This window comes from Falco biarmicus, chromosome 1 (genome assembly GCF_023638135.1).
Source record: "Falco biarmicus isolate bFalBia1 chromosome 1, bFalBia1.pri, whole genome shotgun sequence".
Lineage (NCBI taxonomy): Eukaryota > Metazoa > Chordata > Aves > Falconiformes > Falconidae > Falco > Falco biarmicus.
Window position 1 is genome coordinate 106,451,697 of NC_079288.1, and position 25,488 is coordinate 106,477,184.

Below are 25,488 nucleotides of genomic sequence, written 5' to 3' on the forward strand. Positions count from 1 at the left end.
CAAATAAGCTTTTCATTCATGCTTGTCAGTCTTAATGAGGCCATTTTACTGACTGGTTCTGTGATATAGGGTGACATGGTTAATCACCACTTTTCAAAGAGAAGCTAAATTTGATAAACAAAATGATGTCGTTCCTGGTTAAGGATCGAGAGAGAAAATATTCCCCTATATAAAAAAGAGTAATTTTTTTCTGTTTTGAGCATTTTATCATTTTAAGTATTTGAGAATTTTTATTTTTCTTTTTTAATAAGCAGCCTCAGGTAATGAGAGCAGTATATGGAAATCATTAAAACATTTTTACCTGTGTCACCCCATCCAGTGATATAACAGTTAGGAGCAGTTTTCTGTGGTCTCTCTCTCCTTAATGGCAAACAGGCAGGTAAGACGTGGGTACTGAACCTGGCACACTGTTCCTCTGGCCCCTGTAGCCTCACCAACGCAATGTCGTAGTCGCTGCTGTCAGGCCTGTACTCTTTATGCATCACAATCTGTTGGACTCCAATTTCTTCCTCGTACTCTTCAGGTACCAGTGTGTGATAGTCTCCAACTCGCACAGCATAGTTTCGAGTGTTGTTGCCATACCTAAGGTGGAGGTGAAAACAAATAGGGCTGGCTCATGCAAAGTCAGAGCCTAAGCATGCAAACAGATTTGATGAGGGTCTTTATTTCTCATATAAATAATGATACCAAAAGTCTTCTGAAAGAGCAAACATGCTTTCTCAGATGTTTAGATTGATATACAAGTATATCTTAAAGAATAACAAAACACTTTTACTGAAGTTTCAGGTTGGGCTATGTTCTTTTTTATATATTATCACAAGCAAGGTTTCTTATGGTCGTGACTGGCACTTATTTCAAAGATGCAAACGATGTGCATTTAGTAAGGGCAAATCAAACTGCCAGTAAGGATAATGAAAACCTGAATACTAACATCATTGTGATGCTCCAAGTAATTACTGAAATGAAAACAGTGTTCACGCTTGCTTTGTAGGTTTGCTTGAGAAATTCTAGAGGCTTAGGTAACTTGATAAAAGCCTGTTATGTTAACTGAAGTTACAATAAGGAAAACAAAGCGTATGTGCATCAGAAGCACCTATTGTCAAAGTGACAGAAGGCCTGTAACTCTTAGACTTGTTTTGCATCTAATATGACCCCAGTTTCTTTCATATGATGAACTAAATGGTAAATACCTTAGAGATTATTACTGTGGCTGAAATAACAAGTATGCCTTTGGAGATTTTTGGATTACAGGACACACACGCCTTCTCAGGAAAATGCAAACAAAGGAGTACTGTTGGGTACATTTATTTATTTTAAAATCTGGCTAAGCTAACCCAAATATTTTTCCTTTGACTTCTCCCTTTCTCATAGCCTTCAACAGGAAATTTGTAATATGTGTGCAGAAAATACCCTACAGTGCTCCATCACCTTCTAACCTGCGCTTGTTCTTTTTATACCCTCCAGCAATGTGCTAATCTCCATAGTTTACTGAAGCTTGCTTGAGGAGCAGCAGACAAAGCAGGAACATCAGAGGTTTCTTCTAAACAATATATAGCTGTGCCACTGAATATTTGTCCTAATTGTGGGTTGCATTCCTGGTTGCCTGCAAAGCTTTCTTTGTCAAATTCTACATGCGTCTTTCAGGTCTTCTATGAGCAAAATTTCACTTCTAGGCTTGTAAGGAGAAAGTGTTGCAGGCCATGACCAAACATTTGTTCATCTGAAGATGACCTTCTGTATAAGAAAAATAAAGTAACTTGTCTACCACAAAACTACTTCTAGGTCCTCCTCCATAGTAGCCTCTGTGAAGCACTCTCTGGATACTGTATTTTCCTTGTGGTTGGAAGTCAAAATTCTATAGCAACTGGAAGTGAAGACGTGCAACTGATGCAGACTTTTCAAAGTTTATAGAGGTGTTTATAAAAGTATTCATACTGATTTTAGTCTTAGAGGGAGAACTGAGAAAAAAAATGTCTATTCTACCAAGTAGTTTGTTTACTTCCTCCTTGAAAAAAATAGCTTAATTTGTGGATCAGTATGTTTATCTGATATTTGAGGAAAATATTTGAGGATATTTGAGGAATATTTGAGGAAAAAAACTGTTTGTTTGTGTCACATCACTAACCTTTCTGTTTTGACCACAAACGTGCTAGTATTTTATGATTTATCACTGAATCTATTTTCATTAGGAATTTTCTATTAAGAAATGAAAGCATGAATAGGAAAAGAACATGAGAAAAGGCAGAGGTGTGAATCCTGGCTCTCCAGGTGTTCTGCTTCCAGTCCCCTAAAGTTTCTAGAATAAGAGATGTTTCTTTGTAAGCTTTTTTAAACAACTAGTACTTGAATCTCTCTCTTGTGCAAGATCTCACGTTCCCATTTCTAGATCATCTTACGTGTTTTTGCCAGTTTGAAAAGCTCAGTAAGACTTCACAGTTGGTTCTTTTCCTGATAAAATAAATGGCAAAATTCCATGGAAGTAAGGCTGGCATCTGATACATTGCTTTTATTTTTGTCACCTTTAAGGGGGATTCTTCAGAGTTAAGAAAGGCTATTAGGTCTTAACTAGTTTATGGAGTTATATCCATCCATCTGTATTTGCCCATCTGAAGTATGATATCTGTGAAATCCTAAATTCTGCATCCCTGTATATCAAGATCCCTGTCTATCAAATCCTTGCCATCTGCTGCCTACCAAGAATTTCTGCTGTAACACTGATGAATCCCCTCCTTGGTCGTTGTTGCCACATATTTTACACCAGAAGAGGCTAATCCTACCATACTTTGCCAAGACACTTATTATACTATTATCAGTCTAAACTGCTATTGGTTTTACTCTGAGCTATGATGTGGGAGCCAGCAGAAGTATAATCTGGCACTGGCTAAAAAACGGTGGTGTTTTTTACAGCAGTGCTGTGATCCAATCTGTGACCTCAGGTGAGTTTCTTTTTCGTTTTTTCTTCTGCTATCTCTTTAGCTTTCCTTAATTCAGCAAGGAATAAGGCTCTTACATGTGTCTTCAGTACATTAAAATACTATATAGTAGAGGCGTTACATAACAGAGCTTTCTTCTAGTAGTATTTCTTTGGAAGTGCCGTTTAATGAATAAGTTGTGCATCTTTACACTGAAATGCTTGGTACATTTCAGTACCAGTTTGTGCTGAATATGTTTTATATATTTGCTCACAGTTGCTTCTGTGAATTTTTAGAAATTCTTATTCAGAGTTTGATTTAGCATGTTTACATACAGATAGACTTGGGAGCAAATTTTCCTGGCCCATGTGTAAAAATTTCCAGTAATGCTTTGGCAAAACCAATAGCATTCAAAGTTAGAAACATGGTTTTACATAAATACACAAATTAGAGCGCAAAGTATTTTTTATTCCTCTAGTTATGGAAAATATTAGTAGGGAAATTAATGTGATTCCTTAATATGATTCCTTAGTTTAATCTTGTGTGCTGCAGAAAGTTGCATCTGCTCTTCAGTATTTATATATATTAAATGGCAATTTGTCTCTTCACATGGAGGCTATATAACCTCATAGGTAGCATGTTTCCTAGAACTACAGCTTAAAGATTTCTGAATTGGTTGCAGCAAGAAAAACTACCAAATCAAGGGCAAGTGTATTGATCACTTCAGCCATCTTTTTCATGGAAGTACCCATAATGTTGATTGACAGAAGCATGCTACCATGGTATATAAAGCAGCTGGAATACACTATGAAAACCAAACTGACAGACCCTATTAGCTCATTTTATTGTGTAAGCTAACCAATGCATTGGTCCTATGTGAAACTCATTAAACGGGGAATAAAATGCCCAGCTATAGAATTTTTTACATGCTGACAGTGCCACTCTGCACCCCTCTCCAAAGTGGACAAGGTCAGTGTAGAGGCAGGTAGCTGAGTGGTCAGGGTGTGCAGTATCAAACAGTCTTTCACTTTTACAAAATCTATTTACAGGACAGATACAATGCTCAGAACATAAAGAGTGTAGGAACACTGGGGTGGGTTATACAGCCAACTGGCTACTTCTCCAATGTCTTGCCCAGGCTGAGATTATAAACAATACTGGCTGATGCATTAGCCAGCTTTGTAGGATGTTTTCCTCAGAGTTAATTAGAAAAGGAAGCTGATGCACAAAGTACTTTAGTTACTACTGCAGTAAAATGTCTTTATTATTTTCATTTGAATTACTCTAACTTACACGCAAAACCCTCAGTGGGTTTTTGAACAGTTCTTTTTGTTCCTGACATCTTGGATATATTTTTCTCCTCAAATTTTGTAACTGCATGATGACATTCCACTTAGAATCTAAATGATAAAGCAACTGAGCCCAATAAGTTAAGTAAAATTATGGTATTTTGTTTGCCTGATAAGCAGTACTAAATAGTTTAATTAAATTTTTGCAACAGCGATTGTTTATAACTGTTGATCTTATTGCCTTTAAGAGCTATCATAAATAGGCTTCTGTACCTTAGAATATATTGCTAAATACAATCTTTGAATGTTTGAAAGCAGTATTTTAACAATTTTTAGTACACGTCTGAGTGTCATATTGGAATACAAATGTACTAGGTCATTATCATTAATATATTTGCCTGACATAATCTGCCAAAAACATTTCCAAAAGGTCACTGAAAATACTCTTTCATAATTTATAGATACACTTTTGGCTCTGTGCAGCAAACCATGTATTAGTGCTATGCTGATAGTTCTTGACTTATGAAGGCTTTTTTACCTTCAATAAATATTTGCTCATCTAAGTTAACCATTGTTTACATTGACATATAGGCTTTGTATCTATAAACAAACACAATCATAGTAGTTTGCAGATGTGTATTATCAGTGGTGCAATGGAAATCTGGCTTTCAAGTAGAGAAAGGTAATTTTACATGGTATCAATCTTTCTTTTTTTTTTTTTTTTTTTTTAACGTAATGAGTGCCTTGCCTCTGTGTTTTAGTGTATAGGCCTTCTCTACCACATCAGTTACAGGACTTACCATATACTGACAATTATCTTTAATGCAATGTGAAGGGGGGAAGGGGTTGTGTGGCTTCTTCATTTTTTTTTTTTTTAAACCTCAGGGAAGTCAGAACACTACAGAGTCAGAAATGTGTTAGGTGTTTGTAATTTTGATGAGAAATCAACACCCTTCCTTCCTAAACTGATTTAATAATCAAAGGGACTTTAATTTTAATTGTTTATTTTGATTTGTAAGCCTAAGTATGAATGAAGGGTGCTTATGACTGGTGGTGACAAATGCTTTTCTGTCAGCCGTATGTCAGAAATCTTGCTGCTTCTGTTTAATGTTACATCCTTGACTTTGACAAAAGGAACAGTTCCCTTTAATAGGTTCCTACAGTTCCCTTTAATAGGTTCCTACTGGTTTTCTGTCTTAGGGATGATGGTCATTTGTAGCAGAATAATGAAGAAGGGAGATTCATGAAACCTTATCTTAAATAGAATTACTGGTTGTAAACATTTAATGGAATGAGAAGTGCTGTTTTGCATGCAAATGTATGAAACGTTAATAGCTACAAGGCTTCTAGTAATGAGCAATCTTTGCAGAGATTTACAATATGTCTGTGCATATTTGCACACATAAGGCTTTCTTAAACTGATTCTTTTCATCTGTAGACAATTATGTTTTCCCCTTGTAGTAGCTGATATTTGCCAAATGTGAAAATACTGTAATAGAGCATCAGTACCTAAAAATGGCAGTCTAGCTCAGGAGTGCCCAGTCTTCTTCACCTAAAAATCACCTGTGAAATGGCAGATAGCCACCACACAGAGCATATTTGAAGAGTGGAGGCAGAGGAGGGGTCTGGGAGTGCTTAAAACAATTTCTTATCTTAAATTATGTGTCTATGAAATTACAGAAGCCAGTAATGCTGTTATACTACTGGTGAATAATTATAATCCTCATGCATAAATTTCTATTTAATTTTTATCACTTTTGTTACTTAAGTAGCGTTCCAGTTTCCAGGATGTGAGAAATGGTATACTGGCCTTTCTCCTGTCTGTCTGTGGAAAATATGTGGAGAAGGCTTTTGATCTATAGATAGCTCTTGGAAACCTAGCCCCTTAAAATCACTCTGAGATCATTAGGAAGTTCAGCCCAGTCTGTCCAAAGTCAGCTTGGAGCTAAAGGTGCCGCCTTTTTTTACAGTAAACGGTAGTGCACCCACAGGCTGTTGGAGTTGCATGCTTAGATCTAGGTTGCACACTTTTAAATGCAGCATCTGGGGCAAAACAATGCTTAGGTCCTTGAGACCACATGTAACGGTTTCAGGATCACCTGTAACAGACCCTTGAGTGGCTGCCCAGTCTGGAATTACCACCAGAAGGACTGCCTTGTTTTCAAGCCTTTAATCAAAGGCTTTCTCAAGAGCTTAAGTTGCATCCTAGTAATCACTAGAGAGTTGATAACCAGGGGAATAGGAAGCCATCGTCTATACATTTTGATGATAGCAACTGAAGTGCTTTCATAATTCCACAGAAACAACTGGAACATCAGCTGAAGTAGGCAGAAATTTCATAGAGTTGGACCATTTCAGCTTGAATTATTATCAGGAAAAGTCCTTTATGATTTTCATGAAACATGAAGATGAAAAATATGTGAATCTAGCGCCAAGCAGAAGAAACACTCTCCATTTGAGTAAAAGTGTATCTGACTTTTCTTTTTTAGTCACTAGTGTGCAAAAGGAATGGCTCAGACCACTTGAGCAAATTCCAGCAAATATCTTCAAAACTGCAATGATGTTCTTCTGTGCTTTTATTCCAGCCTATAATGCAACGTTTTGGAAGGATTCTGATGAAATAATTGCTGTTGAAAGTGTGTTAAAATATTCCAGCTTCCTTACTGTGCAAGTTGATGCTTTTATACTACAGTAACTTCATCAGGAATGAATTCCTAATGTCAAAATTACTGAAGAGGGGATATCATAAAAACTGAATAGGAGAATTACCAGTAACAGAATACCTGTTTCTGCAAAAATGGGAAAAGACATTTTAAAAAAACAGATCATAGCTTAATACTGAGAATTGCAAAAGTTAGACCAATTAGATCAAATGTGATTTACAAGGGAGTGTAAGTTGCAAATCCCTTGCTAAACATATGGAAAAGAGCTGAATTTGGCATAGTTTGATTAGATGGCAGTGTCAGAGTATTATACCAGTGTAACCGCTTAGACGATTATTTCTTTGTTAAAGGGGATGGGACCTTTGTTTAGATGGCTGCAAAAGACAATTCTTTATGTACTGTGAGATAACAGAGTAAGGCAGTTGCTCCAGCCTGTGTGTGAAGAGTAAGCAAAACTGCTCCATCTCACTAGCATCCAGTGTACAGATTTCGTTTCCTATTAGACTCAGCAAAATACCTAGTAGTGCTTTACCCTATAATGGGTCTGAGGGGACTAGTTCACCTAGTCACTGCAGTGTTACAGTAAAAATATCTATCACTGCCAGTGTCTATCATTACCAAAAATAATCTGAAATATTACAGTCCCTGTGTTACAGATCTGCTAATAAGTTAGAATTAAATGACTTTATTTGATTTTATAAAATCATTTGGAATAAGAAATATATTTTAATGAAACTTGTTGCACAGCAAAAGCTGCTATGAAATCCTCTGTACAGCCCTGTAGCAAGGCCAAAAGAATAGGTCAGAATCACCTAGTAGGAATGATTAGAACTTAGATAATAGACTTAAGATTCAAGACGACTGAAGATAATTGGATACAGTATTTACAGGTAGACTGAGGAGAGGATTTCTTTGTATTTGACTAGTCTTCTGTATGTAGAAAGTGTATTGAAATGTCAGAATATAGAATTAATGGGAACTGGGGGAGTCGACTGGAACAGCTTGTAGTTACCTGCCAAGAAACCGTGAACTTCAGTAAAAGGTAATTCTGGCAGGGAGAGATTGCGACCACAGACTCATATACCGCCTACCCAAATCATACCCCAGACCCATTTCTAGACTTTTCTAACCTTTACTGTGCAGAATCAGATATGGGAGGAGAGTATGTTAATGATTTTGGGGAAATGTTATGATTATGCATGAATACTTAATGAATACACATGAATAAGTTCTATATATGGTGTATGATTTTGAAACTTGGTGTGCATTGATCGTGAGAGGACTCACTCATGCACCCAGCCGTTAATAAAGAAGTGTCTGATTATCTACAACACATTGGTGTTAAGTTCTTCATTCAGAGATTTCAGTAACACCTGTGTTTGATGTTTGCTCAGTTGTCTTCACTATAACCTGAAAGCCACAAGCTGCCGTTCTGTTGGAACAGAAAGCTGTGTTAAAATGTCAGAAATATTGTCTCATTTTTTTCATGGAAATGCTGAAATTGTGAATATAAATCTCGTGACAGGCAGAGTAATTTCAATGTATTTTGTTTGTTTGTTTTGTAGACAAGTGAGGTTGGTTGGCAGGATTTTTTTAAACCAAAGGCCAGCTCTTTGGAACAGTTTTCAGTGGGCTTCCACAGGAGTGTTTTTGTCTATACCCAGAACAACAAAATAGTTTGAAAATACACTTCACTGTTGCAGAGAGACCTACCTTTTGAAGCAGTGTGCAGCAGTGAGGACCCAGCAGCTGCTGATGAGAGTAGCACCACACAAGAGTCTTCCATCACCATGAGAAGATTTCAGTCGGAGTGCAACCTGCCACGGCCAGCCACCCCTGCAGAGGACATAAGACATCGCATTCAGGGTACAACAACAGAAAAGTAAGGTAGCTTGTCAGTTACCTTGAATGTAAATCTTATTTAGTTTCTTTGACTGACATAGCTTGCTAACCATGCTATTTATTAACAGTTCAGTATACCTTTATATTCCTGCAGCATTCAGAATTCCATTTAACAATGATCAGGATTACTTTACAGATTGTTTGAGCATCCAGCACTCTGAGCGCCTCTTTACACTGTCAATTACTTGAATTTTCCCATCTCAGATTGCATTCATTGTGCCAAAAATACATTCTATGGGTTCCTTGCCAAGTACTGTCCAAGTCGACAACCAGAAATTTCCTGTCAACTGGAGAGGGGAAAGACGGGAATTTCTTGAAAAGCTTAACCCAGCATCCTTTCCTGTCTCTGTTAATATCTTTGTTGGCTCTGAGCTGTTTGAAAAGGGAAGCTGGCAAACCAAGAGGTGAAATGACAAGTAATAGATTAGCACCTTTTTTCAGCTTGTGATCATCTGTTTTGTCTAGTAGTTCTGGGATACATATTTGCAGGCCTATGAAGACAGGATGGATTATTTTTCACCAATTTTAATAGATTAGTAAAATAATGGAATCGGAGAGAGGGAGAGAGATGCACCTGTAAGCAACAGCAACTTTCAAGAAAAAGCAACAGGCAGGGTTAGGTGTTCCCTGACTACTATCAACTTGAATAGGTATGCTGGAGTACAAGAGCTGCCCAGGGTCATCTAGTCCAGCATCCTATCTCAGAGTTGCCAGTGCCAAATGTTTTGAAGTAAGGTGGAGGAATTTACTTCCCATAAAGCATAAAACAATTTAGACTTTTTTTGTTGTTTGGGAAGATGGGATTTAGTATGTCTTTCCAAAATGGGGTAATTCAGACAGATTTGGATTTCCTGGTATGTATGTAAGTATCCAGTTCCTTTTTGAACTTCCATTAAGTTCTTTGTCTTAACGATTTCTTGTGACAATGAGCCCTTTTCTTATATTGTTCATATGTTCCTTTTCTTGATTTTGAAGCATTTCTAAGTGCAGTCTTGGATTTCCCTCACCTTTTTGTTTAATCTCTCTGTGCTTGCTTATTATGAGATCAAGTTTCTTGCTCTGGCATAATTGTGCAATACATTATTTGTCACCATTTCATTTCATTCAAGTGTCCTTCGTACACATACCCAGAGACAATAATTCCTGATCTTCTGTACAGTGCATTATTTATTATTCTCATTTGTCTTTACTGAGGTGAGTAATCCTACTTTGCTCTGTCTGACTGCATTTAAATGTTTTTCTGGGCTCCCTCTTGTTACTGTTCTTTGAAACTCCATCACTTAGGCAGTCTTTTTTGAAAGGGGTTGATCGATGCTATGCATGTACTTTGAAACAGGTTGCACAGCGACAGGTAAAGATACTATAAATGTATTTACAATGCCTTTTGTAACATTCTGTGAATATGTCTTTTTTTTGTGGTTACTCGCAACCGTTAATGAAAAAAAATCTGTGCTTCCTATCATAGCATTTAGTGGTAGTAGTAGTACTCAGTTAATCTGTTTATATTACCTAAATGTAAACATGTCATTAAAAGCTAAGAACAAAGTGTTAACAAAAAACCTGATTTTAAGACTGTGTGTCATCATTGAGGCATATTTTGTGGAGGAAAATCAGGTCTTTGGCAGTGAATTGTACACAGGCCTTTTTTTGGTGTAGGTAGCATTTAAAACCTTATACTGTATTCATAGCTCTCTTCATGTAGCACACATCCTGATATCAGGACATTCTTTGAAAAGAGGTAAAATGGCGATTTTGAAACTAAGACGTTTAACCCAATCAAGGACTGAACCCATAAGCATCTACAGATTTTCAAAGAACGCTGAAAGTATTTATCAATGAATATTTTTCAATTTCCTACCAAATTTGCTTTGAGTATATTTCTGCTTCTACTTCATGACAAGCCAAAAGAACAACAGACAACAAACCTACAATAAAATCGTAAAATAGGCAAACCGCTTACGGCAAATACATGCCTTAGAAACTTTATATTCAAAATTACTTGTCTTTACCAATTATTTACCGTAAAGAATTTTTCCCACCAATTATTCGCTTTTGTCGACGATGTAGTAACCGCAGTCCACAAACAGAAGCAAGAGAATCTAAATCAGAAAGGGATATGTAGACAGCATTAAACTCAAAATGAAAAGTAGCCAATCTTAATGAGAGTTAATTAAAAAAAACAAACCACGAAGGCTGAAGTTATTCTGTTTCCTGGTACTTCTTAACAATCAAATTTTGCTCGAGGAAAATACACTGAATCATCTCAGACTTAGTCAAAAGATCTCAGCTAAAAAGAATTTCTCTGATCACAGAGCAATTTACACATTTGTGCTCTGCTCCTCAAGTGTAGTATTTTTTTTTTATAGGGTTCTTCCTTACTTCATGTAAGTGGAACCAGAGCTTTGCATACCACGTAGGTCTCAGTCCTCAACTGAAGATAACCTATACCCTGAAAAGCTGAAAGTACCTGTCTCGGTTTTTGCATTTGCACGTCCTTTGTACAACTTGAGAAACGTGGCTGACTTAAACTATGGTAGACAAATATCCTGTATAATTTGAATAGTCTTTATGATTTCTTTATGCAGGTGGCAGAGCAATAAGACCATACAGTGTAAGCATAGAGCATTTCCCAGCACTTTTGTTTCTATAATTCTTTTGATATAACTTGTTTCCTCTGCAAAGTGGGATTGTTTACGTCCGTCTCTTCCTACCATGACAGTTCCTGATCAGAACCTGTTGGTCTGCCACTCACACTGGGGCTTCACCTTTATTGCTGTTCCCAGGGGCCTTCTTGCTTAGGTGGTCACAGATCACTCCCGCATCCTCGCTGTGACGGCAGTTGTGTGTCCCAATGTCCTGCTTAATGCAGTCTGCCAAGGATCTCTCATTCCCCGTACATTTCACGTTATCCACGTGGATTGGGCCTTTGCCCTCCCCAAAATATGCCATTGTCCTTGCTCTGGCTGGACCTCTGGAAACAGAGCATATTTTTTTAATTAACATTTGGAGGCATTATTCTACATTTTACTCAAATCAAATATTTCAGAGTAGTGTAAGACATTGAGGTTTTATTCCCTGTCACTGATTCACTTGATGACAGTTTTTCTTCCCATTGCCTCTGTTACTCTGGTGTAGAGAAAAAGAAGAAAGTATAACACAATTGCTACCATTCATTAATGTTTAAAAAGTGCTTTTAGATATTCCAGTTAGAAGGCACTGTGCAAAGTATTTCACATTGTAATGGCATTACAAATACCTATAAAACAAAATATGTGAAAGCTGCTTTTCTATAATCTCTTTCATCTTCATATAAAATCAGCATCTGTGAATGCTAAAAATAATTTGTTCCAGACTGATTCCCTCAGAAAGATGGGCTAGTTAAATACAGTACACTTGCAGTGTAGTAGGAGCTATGATTTGCAGATCTATTAGTTGTTAATAGTTATTAACATATTTCATTACCATGTCATTTTAGAAGTGCACCCCACAGCTGAGTTATAAAACTGTAATGTAATTGGAGGAAGACTGAACCTAGTTCACTCTCAGCACCCACCTTTTCCTGGGAGGAATACAGCACTTGGTGCTGGTGTGGCATGTTCATACGTAGGCCTCAAGGCACTTTACAAAGAAGGTCAATATGATAATCCTATGCTTGTATAAGGATACGTATCAAGTATTTAGATGTCAGGCTCAGGACATTTTACTAGGGTTTGAAGCCCTGATCCTTATAGCTTGCACATAGTGCCATGCAGCTTTGGCAGTGACCACAGTGTCAGCTGTGTGAATGACCTCTTTTGAATTACTTTTTTCCCGAGTGAGGGGGTGGATGAACAAACACAATGAAAAACCCAACATTAATTGTGCATGTAAGCATCTCGTTTGGTAACTTTTGTGATAGATTATTAATTTTAATTACTTTGGATAATGCTGCTTAATATATAAATAGATGTTTTGTTGTATACGGTTAAAGAGTCAGAAAGGATTATGATTGCGAGACTACCCAGCCAGCTATACAGGGAAGTGGGGCAGGAAGCCACAGCTGCCCCTAGGTGTGTCTGAACAAGTTTACGTATCAGTTAAGAGCGATTAACTGATAATTTATTGTGATAAGAATATACAGAACTCTAGATAACTAAAGTGTTGCAATATATCATAGGTTTCTATTTTAAAGGATATGTTATAGTTACATATTGTAAAGGGCAGTACTTCTATGTGTACAAAAGGGTAACTGCATGTAAAATGGAATGCTGGAGTAGAGAGAGTTTGACAATAAAAAGGTATTAGGGAAGGAAGTATTTCTCTCCCTTTACACTTCATTTTTATACCTATTGTAATACCTGCAGTGTTGGGGAAGAAAGGTGAGAATGGCATAGTTTATGTCCCTTCATTAGCTAGGGATTCTCTGTTGGAGAGGAATTTTGATTTGTCATACCATTTTCAAAGCTTCATCATACTAGAAGTGGCTGGACCGAACTCAAAAAACCCAGCCCAGAATTGCCCATATCTAATTGAAATGTGAAAGTAATACATACAAGCTTTCTCCTTTTTAAAACTAGAACATAGAAAGCCTTGCCTCTTTGAATTTTTTTACTACATATTGAAGGGTAGGTGGGCAGCTTTTCTAAGTGGGGAATGTTGGTTAGAATGCATGAATTGTAAAAAGCCCGGAAAGAGAAGCATATAAAACTTCGACAGAGATGATACCACAAGGTCAATTGTCCTACACATTTTTAATTTCCATGGCTAGCATGTATTTACCATGGATAATCCAAAGCCCTAACTGACTTTGGAACCAGTATAGGACAATCTTTGCCTAATGAGTTTAGTATGATCTAACTTGTCAGTCAGAAGCGCTAAGCCTCTTCTTGCTACAAATATTTTTCATTTGTGAATGATACTCTGACTACAAGTAACTACAAGAAGTCCAATGCTCTGATACCTGTGGGCAGCTGATGTGTCCGTGTATGCTATTGCAAAACAGTGAGACATTACAGGTGCTCGTTCCAAATTCTTACCTGATTTTGGTATCTCTGTGTCAAAAAACAAAGTTTCTGCTTTATGGTATTGCTCTAAAGTTCCTTAGAATATTGAAAAGTACTTTGTTGTGAATCACCACAGTATTTTTGGCCTTTCCCTAGGAAGTATTTATTGCAGTTTATTATAGATGTGTCTCTGCTGACTCTTATCAGCTACTTTAAAAGGGCACTGCCTCCACTGGCTTACCAGATAAATCTCAAAGAATACTCTGACATCTCTGAGGTCGCATGTGTAACTAACTACTTTAGGTGAAAGAGATGTAGAGACACAAAGATGAAGGAGGGGACTTGGTGTGCGTGGATTGCAATCCTGCATTGATGTGGACTGAATCAAGGGAATGGACTGCAGAGACTTTTCCTACCTTATATGAAAGCGATCTATTTCTTGCTATGCATCAGTAATCTCAGTTTGCTGACAATTGCTACGAAAGGTGTGTCCATACCCACTCTTAACACCCCACCCCCCACTATTTAAATAGAACTTCTACCGGGAAACAAATGTAAAAATCATGATGATCTAGAGCAAGGAGTGCAGCTTAAAAGAGAAAATTATTTCATTTGAGAGAGCTCTAAATGTAGAAGTGTTAAGTCTTACATGTTTGTTACATGCTGGAATGTGCTCTTACAATTGGTTTTGGCCTGCCCTTAACAAATGTGTGTCCCCCTTAATTGGTGTTTTCCAGGCCAGCTGTTTATGCACAGGTGACTGTCAGAGAATCAACCTTTTTGCTTGTTCAGGTCTGTCCCTAGAGAGAAGGGAAGCTTCAGGTCTTAGCCCCTAGCTTTCCTCAGCCACAAGGCCATACACGGTAACATGCAGAGTTCTTTAGATGCAGCATTACTATTGTTCATAAGACTGTTAATCAGGAAATGCAGTTGATTAATATACATGGCCAACTACCCTAGAACTTTTTTTTTTCCCTGTAGTAGGGGTGTATTTGTTCATAGGGGGTGGCATGCATGTGCATTTTTATAAGCCTGTCCTAAATGAAAAGGGTCCAATTTTACTGGGCCGCTTAATTCACTATAATGCAAGAGCTTCTAAAACTGACCTTTGCTCTTTACTCATTCTAGCAAAATACTTCTGTATGTTAAACCCAATCACATAGTACTTCAGAAAAGGTGTGCATTCTCTTAGTGTTTACCTTGCTACAGATATACTTTGACTAGGGTGCTATTAATTATTTTTATGTTTTCATGACTGGTTTTAGCCAATTAGTAGGACTGCTTTCTAATGTTTTTTTTTTATATTACATTTTTCTAACATTCATAATGGATTTGACAAACTGGCTTAATGACACCTCTGAACTTAGTGATGTTGCCAACTCAGGGATTTTCTTACTTCAGTCTCAGAATGAACCCTAGCAAATGCATGAGAATGTCCCAGAGCAGGATTTCATAAAATGAATGTACAGATAAGCATTAACAATATGAATAATATATGCAGGGAAAACAGTCCATTTTCTCAGTGTTTAACGTTTGCTTACATAAGTTTTCCTTTCAAGGCAGTGTCTTCTCCCATTTGTAATAACAAACGTGTGAAAAAAAAATTTCCCAAGGGATATAATTCCCTTGAGAAAGACTTGAGAATTATCATAGCATTGTAAAGGGAGTTGAATGACACTGTTCAGCTGTGTGATCAGTCTTAATGAAAACTGATGTCAACTTCAGTATTGGGTGCTTTCTGAATTCCTCCCAGGAAAAGGTCATAATGTGTTTATTTCTAAAGAAACAACATTCATCAACCCTCAAGCTCAGGTGCATGACCCCAGAAGCCCCAGCCTTGCTCTGGAACAGTCAAGTCACCACTGAATATAATTTGAACTGAATCAAAAAGATCTGTTCATGAACTCGAAGGCCCAGAAGCAATTCCACCTCATGTTGTATCCTATAATCCTAAACCCCTGTTCTGACATGACACAAATTGAGAATCCAGCCAACTGTCTGTCCTTGCAGAGATTTAAAAAAGGAAGGTGGGGATAAGTGGTTGAGTTTGATCATCTGAGGGAGACAGAGAGGCTGAGGATGAAGTGGACTAAACAAATTATTCAGTGGGAGATAATACAAGTCAAGTTTTGTAGTTTTGAAGCCAGTCTATTACTACTTAGAAGTATACTTTACTAAATGAATCCCAGCCCATTTTTAAAAGGCATCTATTATGTGTTCTGACATAACCTGATATTTGGTTGCACAAACTTTACATTGTTAGGTACAGCAAACGGATAACATGATTTGTATTTCTTAAGCTCAGATTTCTTTAGATATACTTAGAGAAAACATTTCACTGGTTTCTAGTTGCATTTCACTAGTGTTCTGTTTCAGCTTATATTAGCTCTGCTCTTTATATGTCTGCCCTATATTTGTTACATCTTTACTGCTCTTAGGTATCCAGAAAAAAATTGCTTGTGAGTGACATAAGCCTGATTAAGGGACATAGTTCAAAAGTGACACATATACATTGCTGTGATTTTAATTAGAGGGTGTTTTTGTCCTGTCAGGTCTGTTCATATATTAAATGGAGCTTATTCAAATTACTGTCACGCAGGCAAAAACTGTAATCCTTTGTATAACAATTTTATCAAATCTTCAAGCTATGTTGAGTCAAGCCAGATCAGTAAATGAAGGAAAAAAATGCCCATGAAACTAGGAATTCAGTAGCTGGTGTGCCTACATCTGATTCTGCAGACATCATATGCACACCTTGTGACAGTGGACACTGACCTGTTGCTGTATTTCATCACAAATTTTAACAGTTGTGTTAGAACCTATAAGGTTTTCAGAGTCATTGTTAAGGTTCACAAAAGATATATATTAACAATATGCAAAATTACACCTTTCAATGAAAACAGATCAATAGCTTTTTGAATCAATACAACCATTAACCCTGAAACTTTAGCCAAATTCTAGACAACTTCAGTAAACTGTGGTAAACCAAGTCTAGGTTCTGAATATTTGTATTTTCTTTGCTAATGTAATGAAAAAGTGATTTTAAATTCCCCAAGGTTTTTCTATGAATACTGCTACATCAAATCACTAAAGCACTACAATTTAAACTCCTTAAGTTCTTCTGTGTTGTGTAAAGATGACTCAACATAAAAATTGTTACATGAATGAAAATTGTCCCTAAGTATGGTGAAACGCAGAGCTCTCACACAAAATTAGAAACAAAACAGAGAATCTACATAGATCACAGAATATGCAATCATCTGTGGTATTCGAGATGTTAATATTAGTTTCCCTCATTTTTTCCAAATCAGAACTTTCACTCTAGCCTTGTAAGTGTTTAGAAATCTGAAAACAGAAGGTGAAAGAAGTAAATTAGGAACAGGAAGAGTGGCAAAGAGCACAGAGCAGATACACTATATCAAACTTTCTTCTCAGTTACATTAGTGCAACTAAGTGTAAAAAAAAAAAGTAATTAAAAAAATGGTGTAAAATGTTTTTATCATACAGACATGTAGCACCATAAGTGACAAGTCAAATATAGTATTTAGTCAATAGCTTAGTATTTTGGAATATTTAACTTCTAAAAAACCATTTAATAACTAGCATTAACTTGCATTTCAGTTGTCAGTCAGACTGTGATATGCCTTTGAATATTAAAAAACCTTTTCCCAATTATGCCAGTTAATGAATACTGCTTTTGAAGATGTAGCCTTACTACTTCTTACATGAATAGTATAAATACACTTTTCTAAAAGAATGTCAAACAGACAAAATTTAAAAGGCATGTATAATGTTCTCAAACATATGTTGGTGATACTGGGTTGCAGAAACTTAACATTTTTAGAAACAGCAAACAGATAACTTAAGAAACAGCTTAATGAGTTTTCTTACTTGTAGCCAAGCTGTCGACAGACTACAGCTGCATCCTTATCAGACCATCCATCGTCACAAATTGTGCCCCACTGGCCATTGATAAAAATCTCTACACGTCCTTCCTTCTTATTCTCACCATCCATCAGCCTGATGGGAGGACCTGGGAATAAATTACAGCTGTCAACTCACAACACCAGAAGCAAGAACTAGTACTTTAAGTCATTTTCATCACATTCAGTATATAGGGTCAACTGATGTTTATGTTGAACAAGCCTAATACCAGCTGTTAAAGCAGTCATACTTTTCCTGGCTGGCAAAAGGAAGCAGTTTGTACAAATTACAAGACAAATATGAAAATACTACTGTATTTTGAACTTCAGAGTTCATCTAGTTCCTTGATTTCACGTAAATATGTGGCATAGCTCAGAGTTTGACTGCATTGGGCACAGAATAACTGTCCCCCCAACAGCAGAAAACACCCAAGATTTCTTTGATACGATAACCATACAAGCCGGCCACATATTTCTTGCACAAACTTTATGGGTGAATTTAACTATATCAGATCATAAATCCATTCTCAAACTGGTTGCTACCACTCCTCTTAACCACTGCCTCAGCAAAAAAAGTCCAATATTGCGTTGAACTTCAGTTCCTACTTAAGGTTATGCATGCTGTTCTGTAGTGTATTTTGCACGGTAGCATGGCATTCAACAGCATGTTATTCTGACTAATGTGTGATTATTTTTCTAGCAATTTAAGTTCATTGCTTATTCAGATATGTTCATAATACAAAATCTCACATGGGTTAGTCAGACTTAATTAATCATGGTTCGTTCAGTGCTTGGCCTGTAGTTAAATTTTGAATCATTAGGCAAAGTATATAATTGATTCTCACTTGTGTTCATGCAGGCAATGCAAGTAGCCTTAAAACAGTTATTAATTCCTCTGAAGCGTCTTTATAATGTTTAAGTGAGAATCACCTTCTACATCTTTCAGTATGTCATATTTCATACTCCTTAATACAGTAATGAGAGTTTCTTTTTAGAGTAATTGAAAAGACTGTTCCTCATGCTTCTAGCATGTTCCTCATTTTTTCTAAATCTGTAAGGACGAGAAATTACTTAATCATGCTTTTAAATAAAGCAGTATTTTGAGACATTTGCATTTGATATTTAATTAAGGTTAATTTAGGTTATGAATAACTTTTGTATACCAAACCTTACTCTGGATCAGAGCTAGTTAAATCTGGCCTAATTTATTAATTAAGAGAGGAAAGATTTGAAAACAAAATTAAAGTCAGATTTAGATTTAGATGTTAGATTTAGATGTTAGATTTAGATGTTAGATTTAGATGTTAGATTTAGATGTTAGATTTAGATGTTAGATTTAGATGTCATTTAAAGGATATTGTTTATACTGGAGTTTATACTGTCTGGACAGTTACATGAATTGACTTCAACTTTCTGTTTAGCTACATTGTTGTGATCTTTAAACAAATGTAGTTGTTGTAGTATATTCTATCTAATTTTTAGTGTTGCTTCATGTCTGTATTTCCTCAAGTTATATAATTTACTGATTTCTCGTATTTTTCCATTGAATTCATCTTTACAGGGAGAAAAATGGCTTTTTCAAATGCTGGGAAGTAAATGGTAACAATAGAGTCTTTGTCCACTTTCCAATCAGAAATATTGTAGGAAATGTAAGATACACTGTCTTCATTTTCTTGTTGAAATGATGTGTTACTCTGGAAGAGTATGGTTTAGGCAAAAATTATAGTTATATTACCCAACTAGAGGCATGGGATATTAATGATACAGTACAGCTATTTCATTGTTATCTTGTCATCTTGTGTTTTAGAATATATATACATATATTTATGAGCACAAAATTAATACAACATTTTGGTAATGGGGGCATGTGAAAATGTTACCATATGGATGCATTTAACGGAACCAGACCTCCTTCAGCTAAGACTATATTTTATAGGAATTTGAGCAAAGCAGCACAGATGGTTTGCATCTGTCAAGACAGCAGTCATGATTTGAATTCCTGTTATTTTTGGTCTGAGAATTTTTTTTCTCCCAAATATGATTTGACATCATCTACACATAATAAAACTGTACTGCAACATAAAACATCCATTGGATTGTGAGAGGTCAGAAGTCTGTAAAGACTATGAAGACAGAGAGAGTAGAAAAGTACATGCAGAAGTGCTGACTGTTGTAACAGGTAGCAATGTCGTGCAGTAAATCCATGCCTTAGTTTGCAGGATAGACCTTCAGTCTCTGTTTTCCAGAGAACATCAGGCACCCAGGCGTACAAATCTATTACATTTCAGTAGAAGCTGTGAATCCTAACTCCAGTAGTTATAAATCTAATTTCAAAATTGACTAAAAAATACTTGGGTGAACTAAAGAATATCAGCAACAATTTTGTAAAAGGCTACTTAGTGACAAGCTACAAATTTTGTATGTAACAGATTTTTTTAAATTAAACTGTTTTTCAGATATGCTGAACAACCCGTGTTACCCTGTATTTTTTACTGTATGTATCTGAGAGGCAGAATTCTTGTTTAATTATCCACATGTGGATTTAGGAACCTTTAGCATTCATTTGTATGTATTTTGTTCTACAATGCCACTATGTAAGTAGTATTTTTCTCTCATTTGTTTTCTTATCTTTTTTTTGGTTTTTGGTTTTGGGTGTTTCTTTTCATTCAAGCGTGTAGGCTTTTTGGCATTGGAGCTGTCTGTTTGATCTATGTTTGTAGTATCATCCTGTCCCGGTCAGCAAGTGGGGCCTGTTCACCCAGGCACAATACAAATGATAGGCAATAGTAATACAGAAATAATTTCATGCTTCTCACCCTTCCTTCTTGCTATCTCTGAACTTTTATTTTTCTGTAGTTCTTTTTTTTGATTATCTGCATGTAAGGCCATAGGAGGATATACTATTGATATATATTCCTCAGTGCTCGGGTACATCTCCAGCTTTTGATAGCATGAGACAGTTACTTAGAACATGGAGAGTGCTGAGTGAAATGAGGTACGCCATTAGGAAGTGCTGAATAGATCTAAAATCTGGTGAAGATTGAGAGAACAGGATCTCTGGAATCTGACTTTGTTACCTTACAAATTTATGTTGATCTTTAATGTTCTGGCTATTTACGTTCCTTTAAAAAAAGCTTGATTGCTTCCTATGATCTTCAGGAGAAAAGTGAGCTTTTTTCCCCTTCCTGTACCTTCTTTGCACACATCTGCCAAATACTAAGTTTTTTAGCATCCTTAAGTATACTGTACTTTGCTCAGATCTGCACTCACTGCAATACTCATACTGTGACTTTACCAAAGAGATGCCTTACCAAGGGAGAGTTTATGGCTGTCGTTATCTGGATGGCAGACGAGTCTGACATCCTCCTGATGGTTGCAGTCATGCTTTCCCCACTCTCTCCTTGAGCACTGCAGAAGGTTTGTCTCCTTCCCTGAGCAGCTGACATCATCCAACCAGATGGGCCCAGAGCTTCCTCCCAGGTAGCTCTCAGGTGCACTTTTCCCGTACCTGCAAGACACATATGTGTACATAATGGTTTGGGCCACAGTGATCAAAGGGCATTTTGTGATACTTAAGCACTAGAAAGGAAATAAATTATTTCTGAAGAAATAAAGGTTTCTCATGTAGTAACAGTAAACAAGTGTTGAAACCATGACAGAGCAAGTAGTTAGCTTAAAATTCAATGACAGCACGATATGCTGCTGCTTCGGTCATTTTTTTTAAAGGAATTACCGTTAACATTAATACAAACTTTAGAATGTAATACCTCTGATTAAGGCCTCCCTTCAATCAAGCATATGGCACTCTCACTGAGACTTAAAGCATACTCTTAGAATTATATATACATTTAAATGTCATAGTCTGGGGGGAAATGAGACAAAATTATTTTTTGAATGTGAGCTGTTATAATCTGAAGCCAAGACAACAATCACCTAGTGATGAGAGTGTATCTTTGTAGCCACAGTCAGTAGGAAAAGTAGTGAAGAGTGAATGCATGAAACTAATGGGACTTTCTTCTAAAATACGCTTTTCAATACATAACAGTGTTCCAGGGCCAGACTGTGGGTTTCTCTCAGCTAGATCCAGAAGGAATTAAACCTTGAAAAGGTCTGTGATTTTTAATAACTGTTCAACAAGCAAAGATTTTGAAGACTCAAACTTTTATAGGCGAAATAGAATACAACAAATCAATTTTTCTCTTAGTGTATGCATTGATCTCAGTTAGCTAAAAAGCTGATCGGAAGGAACTTGGTGAATAAAGGCTGCTGAATCACAACCGCAGTTGAAGCTTTTTATTCTGTGTAAACTGAGGCTATAAATATCTCTTCAAGACTGAAGGAAGCAGGTTTTAATGGGCTTTAACTCAGTAGTTTCTATGAAGCACTCAGCTAATATTAAAAAAACAGGCTCTTGAATAATATAGGATTCATGTAAATGATTTTCATCATTGTCAAGTCAGAGAGTCATATATAATACCAGGTCATCTTACTTAAATCCCAGCTGGCGGCAAACCACCTGTGTATTCAGCTCTGTCCACCCATCATCGCAGATTGTGCCCCACTGCCCAGTGTAATAGACCTCCAGGCGTCCCTCGTGGCTGCCTTTCCCACTTGTTAGCCTTAATGCACCATCTGTGTCATTAACAAGGAAGAAAAACAAAACCAAGAATCAGTTTTTCTTATTTCAGGTCCAATTAATGTTCTAAAGCAAAATTAATAACATTGCATTTACCACATCTGATCAGACCATTAGACTACTAAAAATCTAGTGTGGATCACTAGTTGTCATTTCATGAGAAGATGAAAGAAATGCTGTGACGCACCCCGTCACCTGTGCAGTGCTGCATAATGCAATTGCTTAATTGCAGAAGGAACAGCACAAGATACTGATCCCCCAAGCTTTACATGCCAAGTCCACAGGAGTGGGCTCTGATGATATGATTTCACTGTATATATACCTTATCTTTTTCTTTGTATAATCTCTCATTTCGCACTGCTTTTATGGTGAAATGCTTAGTGCCATCGATAGATGTGACACACAGTTAAGGTATGCCCCCCATAGTAAACAGCAGTTAGCATGTTACTGAGGAACCAAGGCTCTGTGTTGAATAATGAGATTTTCTGTACCTGTAAAATTTCCATAGCCAACAGCTGGTTCATTTTGATACTGCCAGAGAACACTTTATTACAGTGGGGGTTTTGTGCATCTGCACATTTTAAAAATTCTCTTTATAGAGCTGTGACCTCTGCATTTGTTAAGTTTTCGTGTGTAATTATTGGTAATTTAATTACCTGTGAGAGGTGTGCAGGACACGCCAGCATCTTCTTTGTGGCCGCAGTTGTGTTCTCGCCAGGAGCTTTTTGGACACTGTTCTATCGACAGTTCGTTTCCTGTGCACTGTACTTCATCCAGCAGCACGGGGCCTGAACCTTCTCCAAAGTAAGCCTGGCTCCACGCCTTGGCAACACCCCTGTGGAAATGTAACAAACACCCTGTCAAGAACAAGCAAGCTGAGAGCCTCTGGAATCAGTGGGAAGAGCTAAAATGTTGCATATCCACCTTCTAGGATAGCAGATGGGACTGCCTAAACAGCCTAGCGGACAGTGTAGGCTGTGTTATGTCATGTAGCGTGATGCGGTTCTACAGGCAACTCCAGTCTCAGCTGAGCCTATGGAGTGACTTAAACATGCATTTCCACAGTTTGAACATATTTAGAACATTACATTCTATTATTCCGTATTTATGAGATTTTCCTTTTCTACCCCTTTTGATTTCTAAGCATAATTTTCCTAGCCAAAATTATAGATGTACAGCTTGGGTATGACAATTCTAATTTTAATTTTCATTTAATGTTTATATGTAGTAAAAAATAATTCAATACATATTTCTACAGTGGCTTTCATCTGTTTTCCTCAAAGCACATTAATCAAATCTCAGATACCCAGATGAGGCAGATAAAAGTCATTGTTCCCCATTTAGTCATGTAAAAACCCTGGCAAAGAGATCTTAAGTGACTTGACAACGTCATACCACCTATCAGTGGTAGAACTAAGAAGAGAAAGCAGACCAATAACTGGCCTTGTGTGTTATAGTCTTTATGTCAGCATGGAGGATTTTGAGCACAAAAACCTATGAAAACTGAAAACACTCCATTGTTTCAGCACTTCAGAAATTCTGCAGTGTTTAACACTCAATCTATCAGGATTTTTCCAATTCTATTTAAGATACAATTTCTTATATATGTAAATGTTTTTCATGGTTTGGTTTCTTTCCACTCAATTATTTCTCTGTTCGTATATCCAGTCGTTTTTTTCTAGGAGTGTTCTCAATATCTGTCTTCTTTTTCAACTCGTAAGATTGAAATTACTAGCTAAATTTTTCACTATAATGAATTACTTATCTAAAGGATTAGTTTAAATTAAATAACATGCAGTTTGGGTGCGGGGCTCTAAACTAATTTTTCATTTGCTTTAAAGAGAGTTTTCCGCTACCAGCCATATGCTGTCATGTAACACCTAACAGGAATGGTATGTTCAGCTTACACTGAAAACATGACAGGTCTTGACTATTTTGTTTCGAGATGTAGTCATTCACACTCTTAACAGGTTTTTGTGACTGCGTGTCAAAATAGTACATTGCTGTGATTATTATTTTTTTTTAATGTAAGTTGCAGTAGCTCATGTTTTTAAGGCACAGACTCATTAATCCATGTATGGAATTAGCTAGATTTGGATTTCATTTCTAGTGCTTTGTATAACTATGTAACAATCTCTGTTCTCCCTTTTTTTTTTTAAAGGAAAACAATATTAAAGTTACAATTAGAAATCATACAAATTCTTGATAAACATTAAAGGGGTACGGGAAAAATAACAGTTAGAGACAAAAATTAAATTAAGATCCACAAATAGTTCTATAAAAAGGAAGGATGTGGAAATTTGTGGTAGACACTGTGTAGGTGGTAGTGTTCAGTAAATAAAATCGCACACAAGAAAGGTAAATTAATCTGGTTTGCATTTTCATTTTGTTTTAAATCGGTTTGGTTTTAATATTTTCAAGCTAATGTGCTTCATTAATCTTGAAAATGCACTGTTAATTTTCAGACTGTTTCACTGATGACCAGATGGCTTCTTCAGGTGGTGGAGAACATGGAAAATATCAAAAAGCAGGTCTGTCTTACTCAGCAGGGAGAAAAGTTAACCATCTGTAATTGCTTCAAAGAAGCAGGTAAGCAAACCAACAGTACCCTCACTCAGCAAGCAACATTTTAGCTAAACACGTAACTTCAGTCTGAAGTTAGTACTTTATTTTTGAGAGAAATTTTTATTTAGACATTACCTTTTCTTCAAAATTACCTTCCTAATTCCAAATACCATATTAACATATATCTTGTTCTCATATTTTTCCTTTAGCAATGCCAAGAAGAATTTTAATAGATTGGTAATGATATTTTTCCCTGAAATTTGCAAACATTTCCTGATTGCCTTTACTATTCTTTCATTTAGTTTGTTAAGTAACCATGGATTTTTCTATGTAGCGTTAGTTTACTGAAAACCTGTATTTTGCAGTACTGGTAATGGGGAAAAGTCCCAAGTACTCCACCTCTTACATTTCATAAAGAGCTGCTTTTCGAACTGGTTGAAATTGTGAATGACTATATAGTAAACTAAGAAAATATAATCCATAGGATACACTAAGGGTAATACTTATTTCAAATCTAGATGTCCCATTTATATTTAAGCATCTTAAAAAAAAAAACACCTTGGTTTTCCTGTGTATTTTTCTGATGTACCAAGATAGGCTTAGTGAGTTCTCAAGC

At 36.5% G+C, this 25,488-nt stretch overlaps 1 protein-coding gene across 1 annotated transcript in view; it reads right to left on the bottom strand.

The window, feature by feature from the left end:
* PRSS12 (serine protease 12) overlaps nt 1-25,488 on the bottom strand; it is a 45,567-nt gene that overhangs the window by 4,467 nt on the left and 15,612 nt on the right. Inside the window, exons 5-12 of the mRNA XM_056357365.1 lie at nt 22,964-23,142; nt 22,162-22,303; nt 20,983-21,179; nt 17,640-17,781; nt 11,532-11,737; nt 10,787-10,865; nt 8,578-8,700; nt 302-582 (exon numbers count right to left, since the gene is read on the bottom strand). Of these exons, the coding sequence (XP_056213340.1) occupies nt 302-582; nt 8,578-8,700; nt 10,787-10,865; nt 11,532-11,737; nt 17,640-17,781; nt 20,983-21,179; nt 22,162-22,303; nt 22,964-23,142 (1,349 nt within the window). The remainder of the gene's footprint in view (nt 1-301; nt 583-8,577; nt 8,701-10,786; nt 10,866-11,531; nt 11,738-17,639; nt 17,782-20,982; nt 21,180-22,161; nt 22,304-22,963; nt 23,143-25,488) is intronic.